Genomic DNA, 21,764 nt, shown 5'->3' with positions numbered 1-21,764 from the left:
ACTAAACATAATCAGTTCAATGTGTAAATACCTGTTAATATCTGAGTCGGATGTTGCTGCCAGCATTATAAGTCTGATTTCCCATGTGACTTTCTCAGCTGAGACTTTAAAATGGTAACCAAACCTACTGTGAGATTCCATCTAGTAGAGATCAGTTGTACACCTGTCTTGCCCTTTCCTGTCTTACTGGATAGATTTTAAGTATAGATTACTACTCTAGAAGGAAGTGTATGGGTTTCTTCAAAATGAATTTTATCTTTGCCTCTTTGTTTAGTCAGAACTCTAGGATTGTGGGCCTATTCTGATAGCTTTTTAACCCCAGCTATAGTGCTGCTTCATTGTCTGTGTGTTTATAGTAATGTCTCATTTGATAACTTAGAGCAGTTAATGACTTTTGCATAACATTGTTTGTTATCTTCAGGGTCCGTTGTCAAAACAAGCACCTTAGCAAGAAGCAGTAGCATGTGCCGCTCCAGGAGGAATGTTGTGCCCTCATCTCCTCAGTCGCAACACACGGCACAAACGCCACATACCCCACATACACAGCCTACTTTGCACTCTCCAGACCCTGACATCCTTTCAGTGTCAAGCTGTCCTGCTGCTTACCGTACAGAAGAGGAGGAGGAGGCCATTTACTTCACTGCTGACAAGCAGTGGTAAGAGTGTTGGTACATTTCAGTGAGAACTGTGGGTAGAGCTGGTTTGATGGGCACATCTCCAGCATTTTCGTAGAATGTCTGTGGGCATTTCATATCCAGACTTTCAAAGGAATAATCATTAATCTGTTACACATTGATCTGAAAGATTGTGATAGGACACAGAGAAATAAGGCAATCTCTTAGCTATGCGAGTTCCTTTATGCTTAGGAATTTTAAACATGAAAGCAAGCCTGATAGGGAAGCAGCGCAGGTATAATGTGCCGATAGAAACTGTTCTGTGACTACAAGTAGATGGCTGTACTTGGCATGGTTTACAAGGGCATCTCTTCAATGCCGAAGCATTAACAGGAGGCTAACCTTGAAGTTGAGAAGGCATGGCTGACCGTGACAACTGTGATTGGGTCTGTTTTGGCTGCTTTGTCTGTTCAGCTTGCTAGTGTCATCTTCCTTAGGTCAGTGGAATATAATCAGGAAGATTAAGTTCAGTCTCTGGAAGCAAGTCAGTACTTTGGTTGGTGGAGGATTCTTTCCCACCTTTGAAAAGTTTAGCAATGTATTTGGAAACTTCATCTGACTATTGAAAGCATTTGCAAGATTTTTTTTTCTTCATTTAAATCTTGAAATAACATGTAACAGTTCTTCTTACTTACAGTTGTGTTTCCTCTTTGCTCTAGGGAAGTACAAGATACAGGTTCCGAATGTGACTCCTTAAATTCCTCAGTTAGGAGGAAACAGACCCCTCCTTCAAGCCTTGAAATATATCAGCCCCTGTCACCACAAAAATCATCACGTGAGGAACTCTCTTTAGAGGAGTCATCTACTGGAGACTCTTCTTCTCTAACTGCTGATATTTCTCGGAGTTCTCCTGACTGTGTTGGCATGACAGAAACTAAAAGTATGATCTTTAGTCCAGCAAGCAAAGTGTACAATGGCATTCTGGAGAAGTCCTGCAGCATGAACCAGCTCTCGAGTGGTGTCCCAGTCCCCAAGCCCCGCCACACCTCATGTTCATCCACCAGCAGCGAAAGCAAAGCAGGCCACGACACCTCTGCTGTCCCTCGGATAAGTAGCACCTCACAGGACTTCTGTCAGAATGGGGAACGAAACAAAAAGTCCTCCAAAATAATAAATCTTTTTAAGAAGAAGTCTAAGTGAGGCCGATAGGGAGGAAAAACAGTCAAAGATGGCATTGTTAGACTTTGTGTTTTTTGTTTTTTGTTTTTGTTTTTTAAATTAAGAATGTAGTTTATCTAGGTTTCCCAGGCCTGGATGCCATGGTCAGGAAAATCTCTTAGGTCAACTTCTCTTCTGTTTTTAAATGACTTTAAAGTTGCATTTGTGCCAGCTGTCAATGAGAAATTTAAATTTCAAGACAGTTTACAGTCATTTGTCTATTTATTTCTGCTTTTTTTTAGTTTATATATAAAACTTCTTAAAAACAAAACAACAAAAAAATCCACTTTAATACAAGCTTTAACGGACTAGTAAGCCTGCATGGGCTTGCCAAAGTTTTTTTTTTTTTTCTTGTTTACTGGAGCATCTTCTTACCTTTCCACAAAAGCTATGGCATTTGCATCCTGGACTTAAGTAACTTTTAATGAAGTAAAACTACTTAAATTGCACTACTGTTTTCCAGACTGGAAAGTATCTTTGCAAGTGAAACGGTTTGGACTGGTGAAATGACAAAAGAGATGGGGCTGGTTCATTATTTTTTAGGTCATTTTTCTGTAGAAATTAGCATTTCTAACAGTTGATTCCTGGGATTGGAAGCTTGTTTCTTCTTCAAGACACTTCTTTAAATGCATTTATTAATCTAATGGATTGGGTCCTGTTGTAAAAATCATGGTTACACAGGGCTTTCACTGTGATTTTACTGCATTGCACAGCCTGTATGGTTTAAAAAAAACAAAGACTTTCTCAAGAGAAGAAGCTCCTGATTCCATACACAAGTGATAAAAGGTGACACTTGATTTGAAGGACTTTTCAGAGACATTCACAACTGGGATAGGGACAACTGTGGGCACTTGTTTACATACTTTGACAGACAAAGGATGTTTCATTTGTGAATATTTGTACTGTGGCAAAGATAATAAATTGGAGATATTATTGTGCACTGGCTTGCTCTGATTTTAGCCACAACCCTTTCCAGGCAGTCTTCAAGGTGTTGATCACTCAAATCGTTTATGGTACTTATTGCATTCTGGCTGTTCCTGAAAATATCCTTTTTGAATAACTAGTAGCTATCTTTTCACAATCATTCCCTTATCCCTGTCATCTGGAAGTGCTGAGATTTTAGCAAAAATGCAACCAAACCCCAAGCATATTCACTTTCCAGGAAGTCTGAGTTCAAAGATGCCGAACCAGTTTGGTGCTACATGACTGCACCGTGTGTGTGTTCTCCTCATTGTATGCTACCAATTGAGTTAGTGGTTCTTTAGCTCAGAAACTGAGGTGCATGTGCCCTTCAAACAAGGATTGCAAACCACAATTTGAGGCAGGTTTTATAAGTCTGGTTTGGAGGGCAAGCATGTGGTGCCAAACCATGGTTCAAAATGACACATAAATCATTCCACTGAGTTCAGCAGATTTCACTTTTTATATCCTTGTATGAGATGCAGTCCTCATCCTGTTATGGTTCTTTGTATGAATATAAATCCTAGTTCTATATATATAAAAGCGCAAACTGTGGTGTTATAATGGTAACGGCCCATTCACACATTATGAGATGTTGCTGTCAAGTAATGAACATGACTGCATGACCCACTCCTCTGTTTGCATGACTTTATGGTGCTTGTTTTAAGGTACTTTTAGAATCAGATGTTGACATTAGAATGAAAAGTAACTTAAGACAAATGTAGATTGTCACAGCATAGTGTCAATTTAGAAACGGAATTGAGATGAAACTTGAAAGTTGAGCTTTCAGCATTCAATGAGTGTTTATCTTGGTGTGTTAAATTACCATTCAGTAACAAAAGAAGCTTTCTTAGAAAAACAGTGATGGGTTGTTCAAAGCTATCCACATTTTTATGTTGGTCAAATAACAGTACTTCTTAATCGGTCACGGAGTGTTTAAAGCTGATCAGGAGTTTCATGGAAGCAAATCACAGAAAATTAGTTTTTGCTTAGCAAATGCAAATGAGGTTGTGAAAAAACAGCCAATGATACTGTTTTTGCTTATAAAGACCACTTTGAATGGGATATGGTTGCAAATCTCTCATAAGACCCAGCTTGGTAAATTATCTGGATGCTGTCCCAGTACATATAAGGTCAAATTGGAATGACTTATTGAATTGAATATTTTGTTTTTTAAAGGGTGTAGGAAGCCAGTTATTCACAGTGGGAGAATTTCTACAGACTTCTGAGATCTGACTTCCTGATTTGTAATCACTGCAGATATGTGTGGTGGGTGGAGAGGCAGGTGAGGCAGAGCCTCCCCTACGCTCTGAGTATGGCTTGTGAGTGCTTGGGTGCCTTACACAGCAGCAGCACTTTCTGAAGGACTCTGGTGGGGAGGCTCTGCCTCACCTGCTTCCCACCCACCACAAATCCATGAATCTGGGTACTATTCATACTACTTGCAAGGTGAGAAAAGCAGTGTTGCCTAACATAACTGCATCATAAAGGACACCGGTTCTCAACCTTCTTCATGTCATGGCATACTGACAAGGCACTAAAATTGTCAAGGCCACACTATCAGTTTTTTGGCAATTGACAAGGCACACCACACTGACAGCAGGGGCTCACATCCCCCAGTGGCCCTACTAACAAATGATCCTTCCTCAAACTCCTGTGGCACACCTGCAGACCATCCATGGCACATCACTGTGCCATGGCACAGTGGTTGAAAATGGTGACATAGGGTGAAGCATACAACTGCTAATGAGCTGAACTCATGCTGTACTGGGTGAGAAAGGAGATTGTCCACGTTCCCCTACAGACTTTATTCCCCATAAACTGTGCGGCTATGTAGTTCCAAGCCGAGCTGCACACAACAGGTTTGGCGACGACATGTGACATCCCTGAACATCCAGGGATGGAGTTGCAATGCAGTCACGATGCCCCACAGCTGGAGGAGGGGTTTGCACAAGGATAGTGGAGCCCTTAGAGGGAATATAGCCAGCAGGGTTGCAGGTAGTTCTAAATCTGTTCAATCCCAGTTTGAAAAACCATCTCTTGCTGCTTATTTCCTAGCCATGCACTGTTCCTTCTCCAGCCTACCTCATGGCATACAACAGTGGTTCCCAAACTTTTTTGACTGGTGGCTTTCTTGACCATGGCTCCCCATTAAGGCTACGATCCTAATCATCAGTGGTTCTCAAACTTTTTAGCACTGGGACCCACTTTTTAGAATGACAATCTAACATCTACTGACATCTGGAAGTGATGTCAGTAACCTGGAAGTGATGTCATGGTCAGAAGTGACAACATGAAGCAGAAAAATGTAACAGCCCCATAAAATAAAATCAGATTAATGTATTAGTAAGTAAATTAAAAGTTTACAAGAAAGTTTAAACATTTGTTTAAAATAAAGATCCCTCATAATCCAAGCATTTGCTGATCTGTTTAAAAAAAATTCCCCAAACATCCCAAAGGCTGCAATTCTATCCACACTTACCCGGGAGTAAGCCCCATTGACTATCATTGTTAAAAGTGTATACATGATCGCCTCTTAAAAGTACAGATCTATAACATTTCCCCTAAATGCAGTCACATGCCATGGCAGCATCAAGTCTAATATCTTAAAAATGAAATGCACATTGAAATGAGTGGAGACCCACCTGAAATTGGCTCGTGATTCATTTTAGTGGGTCCTGACCCACAGTTGGAGAAACACCGCATACATTGTATAGGGTGGTGTGCTTTAAGTGAGGATTCCGTAGCTCCCCTAGCTAACTTTTGTGGCTCCTCAAGTTGCCTTGGTTTGGGAACCACTAGGATTCAGTTTTGAATCACAGACTTGACTGCATCCCCATGTGTGTATTTGAATAACATCGCATCCATGGAACTTTTAGGTTCAATTTCTGAGATGTTGTTTTGGACTAGGAGCCAAAGTATAGCACAACTCATTGCATGTGGGGGTTTTGGACTTCTGTTTTTTAACACCGGAATATGGTACACTGCTTTTGGAAATGGTGGGATGGGGCACTGAAAAATGGTTTTATGAGGTTTCTTTTATTTATTAAATAAATAAATATGCTGCTGTTTAGTCAGATAAGACTAACAAATAATACCAATGGAGAAAAAATATAAAACGGCAAAGTTTAAACCGCAAAAGCAGCAAAACAAGGAGATACAGCTACAGATGGAAAACCATTCAACAGACATTTCAGAAGCCCTGGTAAAATGTCTTGGTGCTCAAAGAACATCTGGAGATGTGCTTGGGAAAGAATGTTGTGACTGTAAAGCATGTTTACCTGTGGCAAGCATTTATAATTTTGGCCATCACAGTCATTGTGCTTTTTGAGTGAGTGACTTTTGCTTATATTGTATTTAGCTCTACAGGGTAAGGCTGAAGAGAGAGAAACATAGGGTATGGTGACCAGACAGGAGTGAACAACTGAGAACCAACAAAGCTTCACCCAAAAAAATTGTACTTTAGCAAACATGACCTGAAGAGCCAGGGCTATGAAACTGTTTGAGTTAATGCGTTTTGTTTAAACAGGCTTCAGTCCTTGAAGTAGGTAGCGGTGACTAGGCAGGGTGCCATTGTCAGCCTGACCCGGAAAGGACTTCCCAGAATTGTAAACATCTGTGCTAATACCTGGAAGAAGTGGAAAATCTTGTCCCCTGGAAAATCTCTAGGTTGCTGAAGCAAACTGCATAGCATTGGAAGACAAAATCAATAGGACCAGCTTAACACAAAGCACTTACACCTTATCTTGCCTCTCCATCGTCCCCTTTGCTACCAGCTAACCTATCCAGTTAGTTGAGTACATGTGTGAGTATGAATGCGGGGGTGGGTGGGTAATGTACCCATGGATATTACTTTATGTGATGTCTATGATCACCCTATTTAGATAATAAAGTGCTTTTTTCATTGGATTTAGCTTTGGCTTGTACTACTCTTTTTCTACAACAGTGATTCTCAACTAGTGGTACTTGTACTACTGGTGATATTTGAGTTGATGTCCGGTGATACTCACAGGACCCTCCAGTCCCCTGCTGCCTGGCAGTGAGACCAGCAACACAATTTGACAAGCAGTGGTAGGAGGTTTGGCTCAGCTCAGAAAAGCCCTCCCATCTACTCTTGAGCATCTTACCAGCATTTGTTGCATTGCATCTGGACTCCCAATCCAGAAGTAACTGGTGATGCAGTCATTACCAGTTACTTCTGATGGAACTTCCAAAATGTGGAATAGATGATGTGAAGGGTACAGCAGGGGATGAATGTTGAGAAATGCCATTCTACAATCTCTTTATCTAGACTGGAACAACATTCTGATCTAAGTTTGGAACTGTGGCAACAGGAGTGGCTTAGGGCCCAATGCTATCCAGTTTTCCAGTGCTGGTGCAGTTGTGCCAGTGGGGTGTGCACTGCATCCTGTGGTGGAAGGGCAGTCACTGGGGCCCTCCTCAAGGTATGGGAACATGTGTTCCCTTGCCACAGAGCTACACTGTGGCTACGCTGGAGCTGGAAAGTTGGATAGAATTGGGCCCTTGTCTGTTACCACAGGAATGTACTAGAGCTGAAGCCCCACAGTCTACAGAAGGCCTTTCCCTGATGGACAGCAACTTGGTGCAGGAGGAAATAACAGAAGAAGAATCTCAGATTATGATCTCAGTACACAGGCAGGTATATTAGGGAAAAATCTAGCAGGATACAGTCAATACTCTTTATCTGCTGGCCTAGCTTCCTGGAAAACCCAGTGGATACCGAATCAGGAAAAAAAAACCCTGCTTCTTGCTGCTGCCCCCCTGACTTAAGCTGGAGGCAGTTCTCAAAGCAGGGCCCCACCAGGTGATGCATGGGTGTGGGCTGGAACCTATGGGAGCAAATGGTCCCACAGGCACCCCCAACCTATAGAGGCTTTAAAGGTTAATACCAACACCTTGAATTGGACCCAGAAACAATTCTGCAGCCAGTGTGGTCAACCAGAGCAGCGGCCCACTGAATCCCCTGCAACTACACAACTCTTGACACGCCTGTGATGTAGTACTCGCATAATTGAAGACCCTAGCAGGGTTTTGTGTACTTCCTCTCTCAGGAGTTCTATCAGGGCCAGCCCAGCACCTGCTGATGCCTGAAGTGGCATGCCAAATGCTGCTCCATTTACCCAATGGTTCCAGCCTCTTCTATTTGCTCTCCAGTGTTCAGCACTCTTCTTCTTCCTCCTCTCAGTCCCCCTCCTCTTTTTCCAACCTAGGAAGTGAGAGAAGGAGGACGAGAAGCAGTGGAGGCAGGAAGGCCTCAGAAGACTTCCCAGATGTGGCTTCCAGTCATGTCTAGAAGGTGTTCTGAGGTGCCAGATGGTTGTACGTGGCCTCCCCACACTTCAGAACACCTTCTGGACGCAACTGGAAGTTGCTGGTGTGAATCAGAAGTGCCTTCCACTTCCACAAGTGCCTTCTGGGAGGCCTTCTGAGCCCCCCGGTAAGTTTTTTTGGTACTGTGCTGCCCACCCCCACAGATGTAATTACCCACAGATTTCAGTATCCATGGAGGTCCTGGAACAGATCCGCTGCAGACACCAAAAGCCCACTCTAATTAGATTACTTAGCACTGCCTCCTGCCAACCCTAGGGATTCCACTGCATTTAGGTGTGCAAATGATATTGTAATTTATTCTGCATGGTCTGGTACAGGAGGAGGTCCATCATGGGGTTGACGCAATGAGCTCTCACATTGAGTGACCAAATCCAAGTGACACCTCTGGAACTGTTCACCAAGTGTGTTGCATTGTTTGTGAATTTTATTTGTCCTCATTTTGAAAGAAATAAGTTGTTCTCTAAGCACTGTTTGTGTATTTGTTCCTGTTCATTTTTACAGAAATAAATGCATAAGTACATACATTTAGGCTGTGCATATGATATCACAGTTTAAAGGTACAATTTTAATGATGCAGGGGAGGGGCGATGATGCATCACCATGACCACTGCCTGGGGCTTTGCCCTCTCCACTGCATGGGAGGAGGCCCATCATGGGGTGACACTCTGGCCTCCTTGACTGGGTGATGCAAAACCTAGTAATGCTACTGACCAGAGTGGTTTCACCAGTACAGGAGAGAATCATGATCCTTGACGCATGTGGGTGACCTTTCTTTAGGGCAGCAATTTTTGATTGGTGAGCCACAGCACATGGGTGTGTTGCAAAATGTCCGCAGCTGTGCTGTGGAAATTTGGAGCACGGTGGTTCAAAACAGCTGAAAATCTCTTCTGGGTTCTGGGGCTCTATTTCTAGGGTAACTGTCTGTAGCAGGAGCTGCCAAACCCTGGCTTGTGGCCTCCTATTTTTGCACGAGTCTTTGCAGAAACATGGGCCAGGCATTCGCTCTCTCCCCAGAAACTGGGACACAGAGCCTTCTGGGTTGATGTGTGGTGGAATCTGCTGCCCAGTGTAAGTTTCTGCAAAGACTGGCTGCAATGAGAGGAGGCTGCAGTGCAGAGTGGTAAGGCTTCACCACCTCCACGCCACACCCAGACAGGTAATCTTGGAGTGCAGTGGGTCTGTAGTAACAAATTGCCTGTCCCTCTTGTACCGCTGGAAGAGATTTGCTGTTATTTCCAACCGCTGTGCTCCAAACTCCCAGGAAACACCTGTGGACCTTTCGCAGAACACCAATGTGCCACGGCACACTGGTTGAAAATCACTAGTGTGAAGAGACACATCTGAAGTGCTTCCCTTAAGTCCATCATTTTCAGTTGTGTAAAGCTGCAGTTTAGGATGGAAGGTGGCACTGTAAAAATGTAAAACATGCTGGGGATTTTAAACTGCCGCCTTCTGCATTCGGAAAGGTCTGACTGTGCTATATCTGACATGTCTAATGTATAATTGTGTGGTGTGACTGAAATATTCATACAGTATAACATGATTTGCTATAATTGACATTTTCGAGTGTCTCTTTCTCTCGTTCTGCCTGAATTTTGGAAAAAGAAGATGGAAAAGTTTTGATTACTTCATGCATTTATCCTCTAGGTGGCAGCATTGCATTATCCATCGACTTAGAGCCAACCATCCAAATCTGATACCTACAGTACTTTTCCCCCCCCTGAATATGCGCTTCTTAAATGAGTTGCTTTATTTTCTCCAACAGTGTCAAATTTTATCCTTGAGAGGGAGAAATAGCAAGATGGAGACTGGGGGGGGGGAACCTGCAAAGAAAGAAAAAGTGGCAGTAATTATTGTGGCAGGAGCTGACTGGCTGAATTAGCTCTTGCAAAACGATACAGGAAAATAAGAGTTAACTCGATGGCTCTTGTCCTGTATTCCTGGGCATGTGCCCTCAACTGAAGTGCACAGAATGCACTTCAGCAGTTTTGGAAGCAAGCAGCATCCAAAGCAGCCCTGCAATGAGGCGAGATGAAACACAAAGGGGCAGTAAGCTGTTGGTTATTAAACCTTCTGTCTTAGAGACATGAGGCTCTGTTCTGTGTGTGCTTCACCAGAGAGATGTTCAAACAAAATTAGGAATGTTTTTTTTTTTTTCTAGGTCCAAATAATGCACCTGTATCCAGAGTCTTCTTACATGGTGTGTATGTGGGGGGGAGGGGCTGATTTTTGCTGATCCACCCCCTTCTCTTTCCAGCACCCCCCCTGCAGTTCATGATGTCTTTTTCCTGAAGGTCCTGCAAACCTCAGTTTTTTAGGCTTCATAGGCAGCAGCTCTACCACTCAGACCTCCTGTCCATTTCTCTCTCTCTCTCTCTCTCTCTCTCTCTCACTCACACACACACACACACACCTGGCATCTGCATTGAAAAGCAAGGTGTTGGAATGTGAGTCTGTGAATGTGTTCCAGGCACAATTGTGTGTCTGAGATCTAATTCCTGCCCCTGCATATACATACTTCGAAGAGGTGCAAAAAGATGTACAGAATTTTGTAACATGATATCCGCAGATGGAAGGTATTTCCCTTTGCATAAGGGGGTTGACGTTCACCAGTCCTCACCAATCTCCCTCTCTCTCTCAGATGACAAGTGAACTTGCTCTAGAGGGTCCCCCATCCTACAGGAGATGATTTGCATGAGCTGCAGAGTAAAATGGGGCTTGGCAAAAATCGCACACCCTTTGCTGTTGCTTTCATCTTCAGAAGAATGATTTGGCATACAACTCATTGTGATTCAATTTTAGAAGTGAGGTCTCCTGCACACACAGAATCATAGAAACATAGTTGGAAGGAATCAACAAGGTCATTTAGTCCAACTCCTTGCCTATAGCAGGAAATCATCCTAGAGTAGCAGGTGCCTCTTGAACCTCTACTTGAAGATCTCCACTGAGGAAGATCCACCACCTCTCTCAGCAATCTTTTCTACTGCTGAAGCACCCTGACAGTCAAGAATTTATTCCTGATGCCCAGCCAGAATCTTCTCTCCTGCAGTTTGTACCCGTCCGATGTAGCTCGACTCTGAGGCAGTTGAGAAAAAATTTGTTTGATGAAAAACTGAGCTTATTAAAAGCAAGAAATGTCCAGGCAAGTTTGAGTCATTTTTTTTTGTCAGCATCATTCTTGAAAACTTGCAAAATGTTGAACTGCCTTGAAAGGTGACAGTTAATCATGGAGGGGTGTTAATTAGATAACATTTGAGAACAATTCCTTCCCAGAACATAGAATTAGAATATTTTCATCCAAGAACATTGGATTTTCTGGGGGTGAACGTCAATATTAGGACTTTAAAAAAAATTAATATCTTCGGTACATTTCACTGCTAGGAAAAGACCTCAGACCAGAATTAGAGCATAACATTGCTGTCATATCCCATGGATAAAATGAAGAGAAGATAAGTTTGTCTTTGTGTTATTGTATATGTTACTGGTGAAACGTGGTTGCTTAAGTCATTTCTGCCTGGTGTTGCGTATACGCAACAGGGACCAAAGGTGTGCATCTCTGGGCCGGGCAAAAATGTTAATCAACTTTGGGCCCAACTCTAACAGGCCTCTAAGCTTCTGGAATCAGGCCACTGTCAGAAATGGTGAGCAGCAGTGGCTGTGCAACAATGACTCACAAAGATGCCCCACTGGCAGTAAGTTGGGGGGGCGAAGGTGGTGGGCAGAACTGGGCAAGGAGGGGGGAAAACAGGGCAGGGACTGGGATGGGAAAAGGAGTGTTTCAGGGGCAGGAAAGGAGTGGTTGTCAGTGGCAGCAGCTCCACCTACATCCTTCCCCAGATTTGATCTATCTCCCTGGGTCCATTCAGTGGTACACCAGCCAAAGAACTAGCACAGGTCTGAACAGACCTATCAGGGAAGTGGAGGCTTATCCTAAGGTAAGAGATTGAACATTCCCTTATCTTGAGGAAGCCTCTGGGATTGAACATTCCCTTATCTTGAGGAAGCCTCTGGGATTGATCATTCCCTTATCTTGAGGAAGCCTCTGGGATTGAACATTCCCTTATCTTGAGGAAGCCTCTGGGATTGATCATTCCCTTATCTTGAGGAAGCCTCCCCTCTCCCAGGCTGCATCAGTGGGGTGCAGGTTAGTTAAGAATGAGCTGTTTGATGGTTGGTTGATGCTAACATTCAGACTGCAGTTCATCCTTCTTGTTCATACCAATCCCATGCTAACTTACCTTGAATTCTAACGCCTTTGTGCTGTGTATTCCCCCTTTCTCCCTTTACATAATGGACTATTGCAGGAGTGCCCATAGCTTGGCCCTGGGGCCACTTGCGGCCCTCGGACTCCCAATCTGGCCCTCCAGAGACTGGCTTGAGCTCACACTGTCCTGATGCAACTGCTCTCAGCATGATGGCCAACTGTTCGACCTCTCACATGAGCTGTGGGACAAGGGCTCCTTCCACTGCTTGCTGTTTCACATCTGTGATGCAGCAGTGGCAGCAAAGGAAAGGCCTTTATAGGCCTTGAGTTTTGCAAGACCTTCATTCATTCATATAAGTTCCATCTCTGATATATTCATTTATGTAAATTTATTCAAATTTGAAATGTTAATTCTTTTCCGCCCCCCCCCCCCGGCCCCCAACACAGTGTCAGAGAGATGATGTGGCCTTCCTGCCAAAAAGTATGGACACCCCTGGACTATTGGAAAGACTGACTTGTTCACAGCAGTGGGATTATGACACTTTGTGTTGATCAATGTCAACTGATATCTTTCGCTTTGTAAACTGTGAACCACTTTTTGTTGACAACAATATATAAATATTCATAATACTAATAACATAGGCTTGCACACATTTTGTTGTCTTAAAAGTTAGACCCATCCTTGGGTATATTTGGAGTGCTGAACCCAAAATTGGCATCGGTTTTGCCCAATTGGCTCTAGTTCTGGGGATGCAGGATCGCCACCTTATAAGCTGATTCAAGCCATAGCGGATGCATTGTCCCTTGACAAACTTAGGTTTGCTTAGGTAAAAAGAAGGAAGCAACATCAGTTCTAATAGTGAGGCATGATTATGCTGAGGGTTTTTCTGTTGTTTAATATCAGTTAAGATAGGAATAGCACAGTTAATTCAGTCATCATTCTGACCTTTTGTGATTCGCTTTAGAACAGTAGTTCCCCACCTTTAGGAGACTGCGGACCACTGAAGCAAAAATTGGAATTGTCGCGGACCACTTGCAATCTCCTATCCCCACACACAAAAAAATTTAAATTTGTAATACAGGTGACCTTCATTATCCACAGTAGTTCCATTCCCAGAACCCCGGCAGATAAAGAAAAACATGTGTTCGAAACCTGTGGTTTTTGGCCTGCCTCCCCTGAACTCAACTGAAGCTGAACTCCAGTTGGTCTAGAGGCTCTTCTGAAGCCTGCAGAGGTCATGGGCAGATGTGCACGACCTGTGCAGGGTTCAGAAGAGCCTCCGAAGGAAAGAGGAGCACAGCTCTCCTCACCTGTGGAGACTCCAGGTTGGTCTGCATCACAGGTTTGGGGACCCATAGTTGAAGAAATCTGTGGGTACTGAAAAGAAGGCAGGCTGCCTGTGATTAGAAAAGATTTGTTAGAGATTTATTATTTACGGAGAAGATTTTGCTGCCCGCTGCAGGTGGTCTGTTCTCCACCCTCTCTGATGGTCCATGAGGACTCAGAGAGATGCTGAAAATGCTCACTCAGAGAGATGCTGAAAATGATCCAAAGCGATGTTTTCCTGAGACCTTGCAGACCACTTCTCAGGGCCTCTTGGACCACCTGTGGTCCCTGGACCACAGGTTGGGAACCAGTGCCCTAGTATGTCAATGTTCTCAGAAAATGCGGCATTAAGTTGTCTTCCCATGAAGCTTCAGTGATTTGGCTGGCATCGCAGTACCCAAGTGCCTGTGAGAGAGTTGCTGCATTTTTTAAACTTTCCTGACAGCGGGACAGCCAACCAACCGCTGAGTCAGGAATCTGCCTGTGAGACGTTAGCGCTGGTTTACCTCCAATGATTATGGTTTGTTTTGACAGACTGGCTTGCTTCTCTCATCCTGAGCAGTTTAGACACTGTCGGATTAATTTAATGCACCGTGTTGCCTTAATTATCTACCATTTCCACATCACTTTTCTGAATTATAGATTTACATAGATGAAAACATCAGTGGCCCATTTGTCAGATTCTACAAGGCTTGCAAGAAAAGAAGCCCTTTTGTGCTCCTTCTAGTGAAAAGACGCTGACAGAACAATTAGCCAAACAAAGCAATCAGGACTGAAACAAACTTGTCTGACCTTCCAATAAGTTTTGCACCCCTCCTTGTAAACTTTTCTTTTAATGATGTGCCTTTATGCAAATCGATGTGCATACACAATATCATGCACTCGTGTTTGAAGTGGAGTTGCCATGTTGTTTTTCCTGACAGCATCTCACATTCCTTAACAAGCTGCATGGCAGACAGAAATTCAAACCCCTTCATGCCAGTATATCTATCTATCTATGGAATCTCAGGCTATGCTGGAGTTGTCGAAGGCTGATGGCCCAATCCTGACAAAATGCTGTGCTGGCAGACCATACGATCTACACCATAAAGCACTTTGTGGAAGTGCTAGTAAACAGGGCACTGGCAGGAAGGCCGGAGAGTTCCCGCGCATGTGTCGGTCCTTAGGAAGCCTGCCAGTCCGGTAAGTCCAGTGCAGGGCAGGGGGTGGAACTGGAGGAGATGGGGCAGGGGTGGGCAGATCTGGCTAGGGAGGGGGGATTGGGTGCACTACGGGGTGTCAAATCCTAACTCCATTCCTGGGCATTACCTGTCTGCACAGATAAACTCAGATTCGTGCCAGCAGTATTGCCCCCCTCAAGAGGCAAAGGGAGCTGCAGAGGGCTTCACAGCGTCTCCTAATTCCTTATAAGGCATTAAAACATCACTTCCGGTTTTTCAAAAAAACCGGATCTCATGTGTTTTTGACTCTAAGGGTCATTCTGAGCCCAGCAGAATGTTTGCCTCTGGATGGGGGCATTCACCCGGATGCAAGGTTTTACTTAACTTACTTAGCCTTGGGAAGTTTGGAGGCCAAGAGACTGCGTGTGCCCTGGGGTACCCCCCGGGGATTTCATTATCAGCAGAATTCAGTATCTGCAGAGGATCTGGAATGGATCCTTTGCAGATACCAAGGCCCCACTCTACAATAATAGCATTTTTTGTGTCTCTGGTCACACATTCTTTCATAATAAATATAAGGGTTCCATCAGAATACCTTAAAAAAAAAAAAAGCTCAGCTGGTAAGCCAGCTGGCCCCATTGTGTCACTGCTTTTTAACCCCTGAATTATGCATTTAATGTTTTCCATAGTAACAAGTTTTTGCAAAGATTCCATATCTTTGCATATCTGTATCTACCATATCTACCTCTGAAAATGGAGGTACGTTTTGATGGGAAATCTTTATCAGAACCTTCAGCTGGTTTATTCTGAAGAATCATCTAAGCTGTTTAGCATTTTTTTGGTGCTATATTAACGGTCCTATTATTTGTGAAATCAATTTCTTCTGCTGCTTAGTTGCACTCAGTTTAGACAATAATTTTCCTGGTCTATTCTAAAATTCAAAATAGCTTTGACAGGTATTCTTATGAAGACTGGAACATTTGCTTCAAATCCAATTGTTGTCTAAAAGTCTATTTTTTATAATAAAGCTGAACCTTGTGTTCTTATATATTACCTTTCTGCTTTCAGTATTTTCTTAACAGCTCAATCCAGTGGGTCAGTATTGCGGCAGAACACTGGTGAGCACCTTTAAGCAGTCACGAAAGTGCGCTGAAATGCTGCCGAAATGCCAGGGGTAGGTCTGCAGCTGTGTTGTGTATGGAGGTGGCTCCGTTGGGACCCGTTGACAAAAGCAATAATAATATGCACTTCCAGCTTGTACTACATCCTGTGGGAAAATTTTCCATGCTGGAGGTCTCCTCAGGGTAATAATTTGGCTGCCTCTGTAGACACTAAACCACCTATATCACCTCCCTAGTACACTTAAAAACATACCACCATTTTCTGCACTTCTAACTTAGGAAACTGACCAACCCTAGAAGAACCAACCCTAGAAGTGAACCAACCCTAGAAGAACTTCACGTGGCCCTGGACTCCCTTGCCTTTGGCAAGGCACCTGGAAAAGACAGCATCCCTGCTGAAGTCCTAAAGTGCTGCAAAGAGATCATCATCACTGAGCTGCATGAAATCCTTTGTCTCTGCTGGAGAGAAGGTGGAGTACCTCAAGACATGAGGGATGCAAACATCATCACGCTGTACAAGAACAAAGGCGACAGGGGTGACTGCAACAACTACCGTGGCATCTCTCTCCTTAGCGTTGTAGGAAAGTTGTTTGCCCGAGTTGCACTAAAGAGGCTCCAGGTACTTGCAGAGAGCGTTTATCCAGAATCACAGTGTGGATTCCGAGCCAACAGGTCCACCACTGATATGGTATTCTCCCTTAGACAACTGCAGGAGAAATGCAGGGAACAACGACAGCCACTCTTTATAGCCTTCATAGATCTCACGAAAGCTTTCGACCTGGTCAGCAGGGATGGCCTCTTCAAGATTCTTCCCAAGATTGGATGTCCACCCAGGCTCCTCAGCATCATCAGATCCTTCCACAAGGACATGAAGGGCACTGTTGTCTTTGATGGCTCCACATCACACCCCTTTGACATCCGAAGCGGCGTGAAGCAGGGCTGTGTTCTTGCACCAACCTTGTTTGGGATCTTCTTCGCTGTCCTGCTGAAGCAGGCCTTTGGAACTACAACAGAAGGCATCTATCTCTGGACCAGATCAGATGGAAAGCTCTTCAACCTCTCCAGACTGAGAGCAAAGTCCAAAGTCCAGCTGAAATGTCTGCGTGACTTCCTCTTTGCCGACGATGCAGCTATCACTACCCACTCTGCCAAAGATCTCCAGCAGCTCATGGATCGTTTTAGCAAGGCCTGCCAAGATTTTGGACTGACAATCAGCCTGAAGAAAACACAGGTCATGGTTCAGGATGTGGACTTACCTCCCTGCATTACAATCTCTGCACATGAACTGGAGGTTGTCCATGACTTTGTGTACCTTGGCTCAACGATCTCCGACACACATTCTCTCGATACCGAGCTAAACAAACGCATCGGTAAAGCAGCTACCACGTTTTCCAGACTCACAAAGAGAGTCTGGTCCAACAAGAAGCTGACGGAACATACCAAGATCCAGGTCTACAGAGCTTGCGTCCTGAGTACACTTCTGTACTGCAGCGAGTCATGGACTCTTCACTCACAACAGGAGAGGAAACTGAATGCTTTCCACATGCGCTGCCTCCGACGTATTCTCGGCATCACCTGGCAGGACAAAGTTTCAAACAACACAGTCCTGGAACGTGCTGGAATCCCTAGCATGTATGCACTACTGAAACAGAGACGCCTGCGTTGGCTCGGTCATGTCGTGAGAATGGATGATGGCCGGATCCCAAAGGATCTCCTCTATGGAGAACTCGTGCAAGGAAAGCGCCCTACAGGTAGACCACAGCTGCGATACAAGGACATCTGCAAGAGGGATCTGAAGGCCTTAGGAGTGGACCTCAACAAGTGGGAAACCCTGGCCTCTGAGCGGCCCGCTTGGAGGCAGGCTGTGCAACATGGCCTTTCCCAGTTTGAAGAGACACTTAGCCAACAGTCTGAGGCTAAGAGGCAAAGAAGGAAGGCCCATAGCCAGGGAGACAGGCCAGGGACAGACTGCAATTGCTCCTGGTGTGGAAGGGATTGTCACTCCCGAATCGGCCTTTTCAGCCACACTAGACGCTGTTCCAGAACCACCTTTCAGAGCGCGATACCATAGTCTTTCGAGACTGAAGGTTGCCAACTAACCTAACTTAGGAAAACACTGAAATCTGTGAAAAAACAAAACTAACTTTCCCCATCTCTACCTATGACATTGCCCAGCAAGGAAAGCTTGTGGATATAATAACTACATGTTGAGACCACACCACGCCACATGTGGATGGTGTTAGCTTTTCAAATACAAATTCTTTACACAGAATATAGCTTTCCTTGCACATAGCTGTTTTCCTCCCTCTTTTCATATAACCTGTATTAGAAATTAACTGCTGCTGGGTGTAAGCCTAGCACATTTTGCCAGAACCAAAGGGGCAGATGCTTATTCTTACACTCTCATCAGGAGTTCAAGCTCTTTACAGCTCAGGTGCCTGAGTGCAGATGGTGGGGTCAGGTACACTGTGAAACATGCTGAGTATAGCTGGAATTTTAAATGAAGTGAGTGATTGTGATCTAACAAAGGTGGTGGAGGTTTTAGATGCAATTCCTTGCATGCTTTATGATGTTTGATGGGACTTAATCCCCAAGTAAACATGCGTTGGATTGACAGCCTTGATCGGACCCAAATTTGTGCAGCATTTTAAATTGTACGCAGCACATTTCCACTTGGTGTTCATTAAAATAACTGTTTTGCTAGATCAGATCTTGCCTCGCAATAAGCATTCAGCCCTCCTTGTCCATGGGTTCAAGACCCATGGACTTGACTCAATGTGAGTCATGAGGGCCTCACTGTAGCTCCCGAATGTGAATCTTCCAGTTGCATCGGGAGGGAGGCTTTCTGAGGCATGGGAAGGCCGGGTGTGACCTCCCCATGCCTCAGAAGATCCGTTTAGCCCAAAACTAGAAGAGAGTTTCAGAAGGCTCCGGCAGGCCTTCTGAGGCACAGGTAGATCATGCACGGCCTCCCTGCATTTCAGGACACCTCTGGACGCAACTGGAAGGCATTTCTGGTCATGTCCAGAGGTCCTCTGAAGGACTGTACCTGCGGATTTGATTATCTATAGGTTTCAGTATCTGCTTGGGGGGAGGTGTCCAGGAACAGATCCCCATGGATAACGAGGGCCAACTGCACTCTGTTTCCAAATGTGAGCAGCCCGGCATCTCTGGAGAATGACAAACAAGACATGAAGGTGATCTCTCTTCCCCTATTGCATGTCTCTAACTTCTGGTACTTAGACATTCTTCATGTGTTAGAATGAAAAAGAATTTCTCTACACTATAGAGAGTGGTTCTCAAACTTTTAGCAACGGGACCCACTTTTTAGAATGAGAATCTGTCAGGACCCACATGAAGTGATGTCATGAGGAAGCGACATCATCAAGCAGGAAAAATTTTAGCACTCCTAGGCTGCAATCCTGCTCACGCCTACCCAGAAGTAAGGCCCATTGACTATCATTTGAATATACATAGTAGCTTGTTGAAAGTACAGGTCTGTCACATTTCCCCAAAGGCATTCACATACCATGGTAGCATCAAGTCTAATATATTAAAAATAAAATATTGTAATGAATGGGGACCCTCCTGAAATTGGCTCATGACCCACCTAGTGGGTCCCGACCCACTGTTTGAGAAACACTACTCTATATTAATTTATACTACCCCATATTTTGTGGTAATGAATTCTAAAAAATGTGTTGTGTGCAGTAGTATGTATGTTGTCACTTTTGAACCCACTCCCAATCGTCTTCATTGGATGACCTTCAGTTCTTTATGTTATGAAATTTCTGTCCCTGTGAATGAAAAGTTCTCAGCTACACAATAGAGCTGGGTCTGCTCCTTGGCTGAGAAATTTTTGCTTGCCTGTTTTGTGCTGCCACTCGCCAGTACAAAAACCCTTTGCTGGATTTGCTGAAGGTTGGAACTGCCCTTGAGCATGCCCTGGAGACAGACAATTACTACAGTCAGTTGCTCTAGAAACACAGAACACAGCAGAGTCTTCTGGAAGTGACATCACAAGAGGAGAAGACCATAGAGGTCAGTGTGCCATGAGAAATCATGCATTTTTCAGAAGCCATGTGAAGTGCCGAAGACCCAGCAATGAAAAACACAGCTCTAGAATGTATTTGTAAAGCAAAACAAAATAAACTCTGAGTTATGCATACTGGAGAACTTCCAAAGCTGATTTTCCTCTCCAAACAAAGAATAATTGATCATATGATAGATAATTTGCTACCTCATGAGGCAGTATTGTTGGAGGTGGCTAATGTTTTTTAGATTACCCTAACTTGACCTGCTGGGAGATAAATGGCAAATTGGTGCATATGAGCTGCTTCTAGGTTGGGGCTATCTAGAGGATGATGAAACTCATTCTGTGCACAGCAACTAGGAGAAGCATTTCAACTATCTACCCAGTTATGGACTAGCAGTATACAATTTCCTCATCAATGGCAAATGGAGTTGAATGAGGTAGCAGATGTGAGCACAGAAGGTACAATTAAATATACACGCTTAGAAACTAGGGGGACATGAAGACGAGGTAATAGGGTCAGCCCTCTTCAGCTGAAACATATGTGCTGTCACCATCTGGGCCTGAGAGAAGATGAATTGACCATCTAAATTTTGGGGTTTATGGAACACCAGCTTGGCCAGCTGAGGGCTACTATCCCATGATCCAGCTTAAATGACCACCACTCTCCATTGAACCACAATTCAACATTTAAAAAAAACAAAAACCATTGCTGCATTGAAATTTTGTGATTTTTGATACAAAACCTGTTGGCCTTCAGTGAAGGAACTCACCACCTTTCATTCACAATCTCCTTAGTACCTGTTAGTCATCATTTCTTTAATCTGCTGCTACTTCAGAGTCTCTTCTTCTTCTAACTTGAAAAGGAACTGCCCATGTTCTTTCTTCTAGCCTAATTGCTGTGAGCTGATGTGCTAAGACACATCAAGACTCCACTTTGATACACATTTATTTGAGAAGAAGCTGCACTGAACATGGTAAGATTTACTTCTGGGTAAATGTGCTTAGCATTGGAGTGCATAAGACTTAAAAGGCAAACCATTGTGCTCTGTTGATTCACACAAACTCTTGACTTTCAAAACCACGGTGAAAATATGAAACCCCTTTAAAGCTCATTGCTGTGTGTAAATGCCTGAATTAAATAAAATCTGGAAATCCCTCCCTGTAAACCTTTTTTTGGCTCTTGGATGTCCCCTAAAAGTGCCTCCAAATTAGATGCACTTTGGAACGAAGTCCAAAAATGTTCATGCAGCTCCCTTCCAGTGTGACTCTAATCTGTGGTTACCACAACTCAAGAAATGGCATCAAAACAGCAACAACCACACCCTAGAAAATGCATTTTCACAAGTAACCACATTGTCCATTGATTGTCCATGTGACTGTCCATTCCCTAGTCCAGGGGTTGGCAACCTTAAACACTCAAAGAGCCATTTGGACCCATTTTCCAGAGGAAAAAAAACCTCAGGAGCCACAAAACCCTTTTGATGTCTAAAATGAAGATAATACTGCATATATAGTTTTTTTTTTTCACCTTTATGCTCTTATAGGTCCCATTTTTATAATGTAGCCCCCTCTTGTAGCTTTTAGTTAGTTTTGTCATACATTCTTGTCCTGTGTTTTCAGACGCCTGGTCCTCTATGGTGTTTTGCCTGATTCCAAGGCCATTCTCTGCCTGGAGAATTAGGCCCACTTTAAGCAAATTAACTCCCCTTCTTTCCCCCAACAAATGACCCTGGTTCTGCCCTGCAGTCCTGCTGGACCCCGCCTCCAGGGTA

The 21,764-nt window shown here is 44.0% G+C and overlaps 1 protein-coding gene across 1 annotated transcript in view; it reads left to right on the top strand.

Annotated features, from left to right (window-relative positions):
- Positions 1-2,754, top strand: part of STIM2 (stromal interaction molecule 2) — a 79,935-nt gene extending 77,181 nt beyond the window's left edge. Inside the window, exons 11-12 of the mRNA XM_066631816.1 lie at positions 422-656; positions 1,334-2,754. Coding sequence (XP_066487913.1) covers positions 422-656; positions 1,334-1,814 — 716 coding nt within the window. The 3' untranslated portion in view covers positions 1,815-2,754. The remainder of the gene's footprint in view (positions 1-421; positions 657-1,333) is intronic.
- The last annotated feature ends 19,010 nt before the right edge of the window (positions 2,755-21,764 follow it).

This window comes from Tiliqua scincoides, chromosome 6 (assembly GCF_035046505.1).
Source record: "Tiliqua scincoides isolate rTilSci1 chromosome 6, rTilSci1.hap2, whole genome shotgun sequence".
Lineage (NCBI taxonomy): Eukaryota > Metazoa > Chordata > Lepidosauria > Squamata > Scincidae > Tiliqua > Tiliqua scincoides.
Note: the sequence above shows the minus strand (reverse complement) of the source record. Positions and strands in the feature narration are given on the sequence as shown.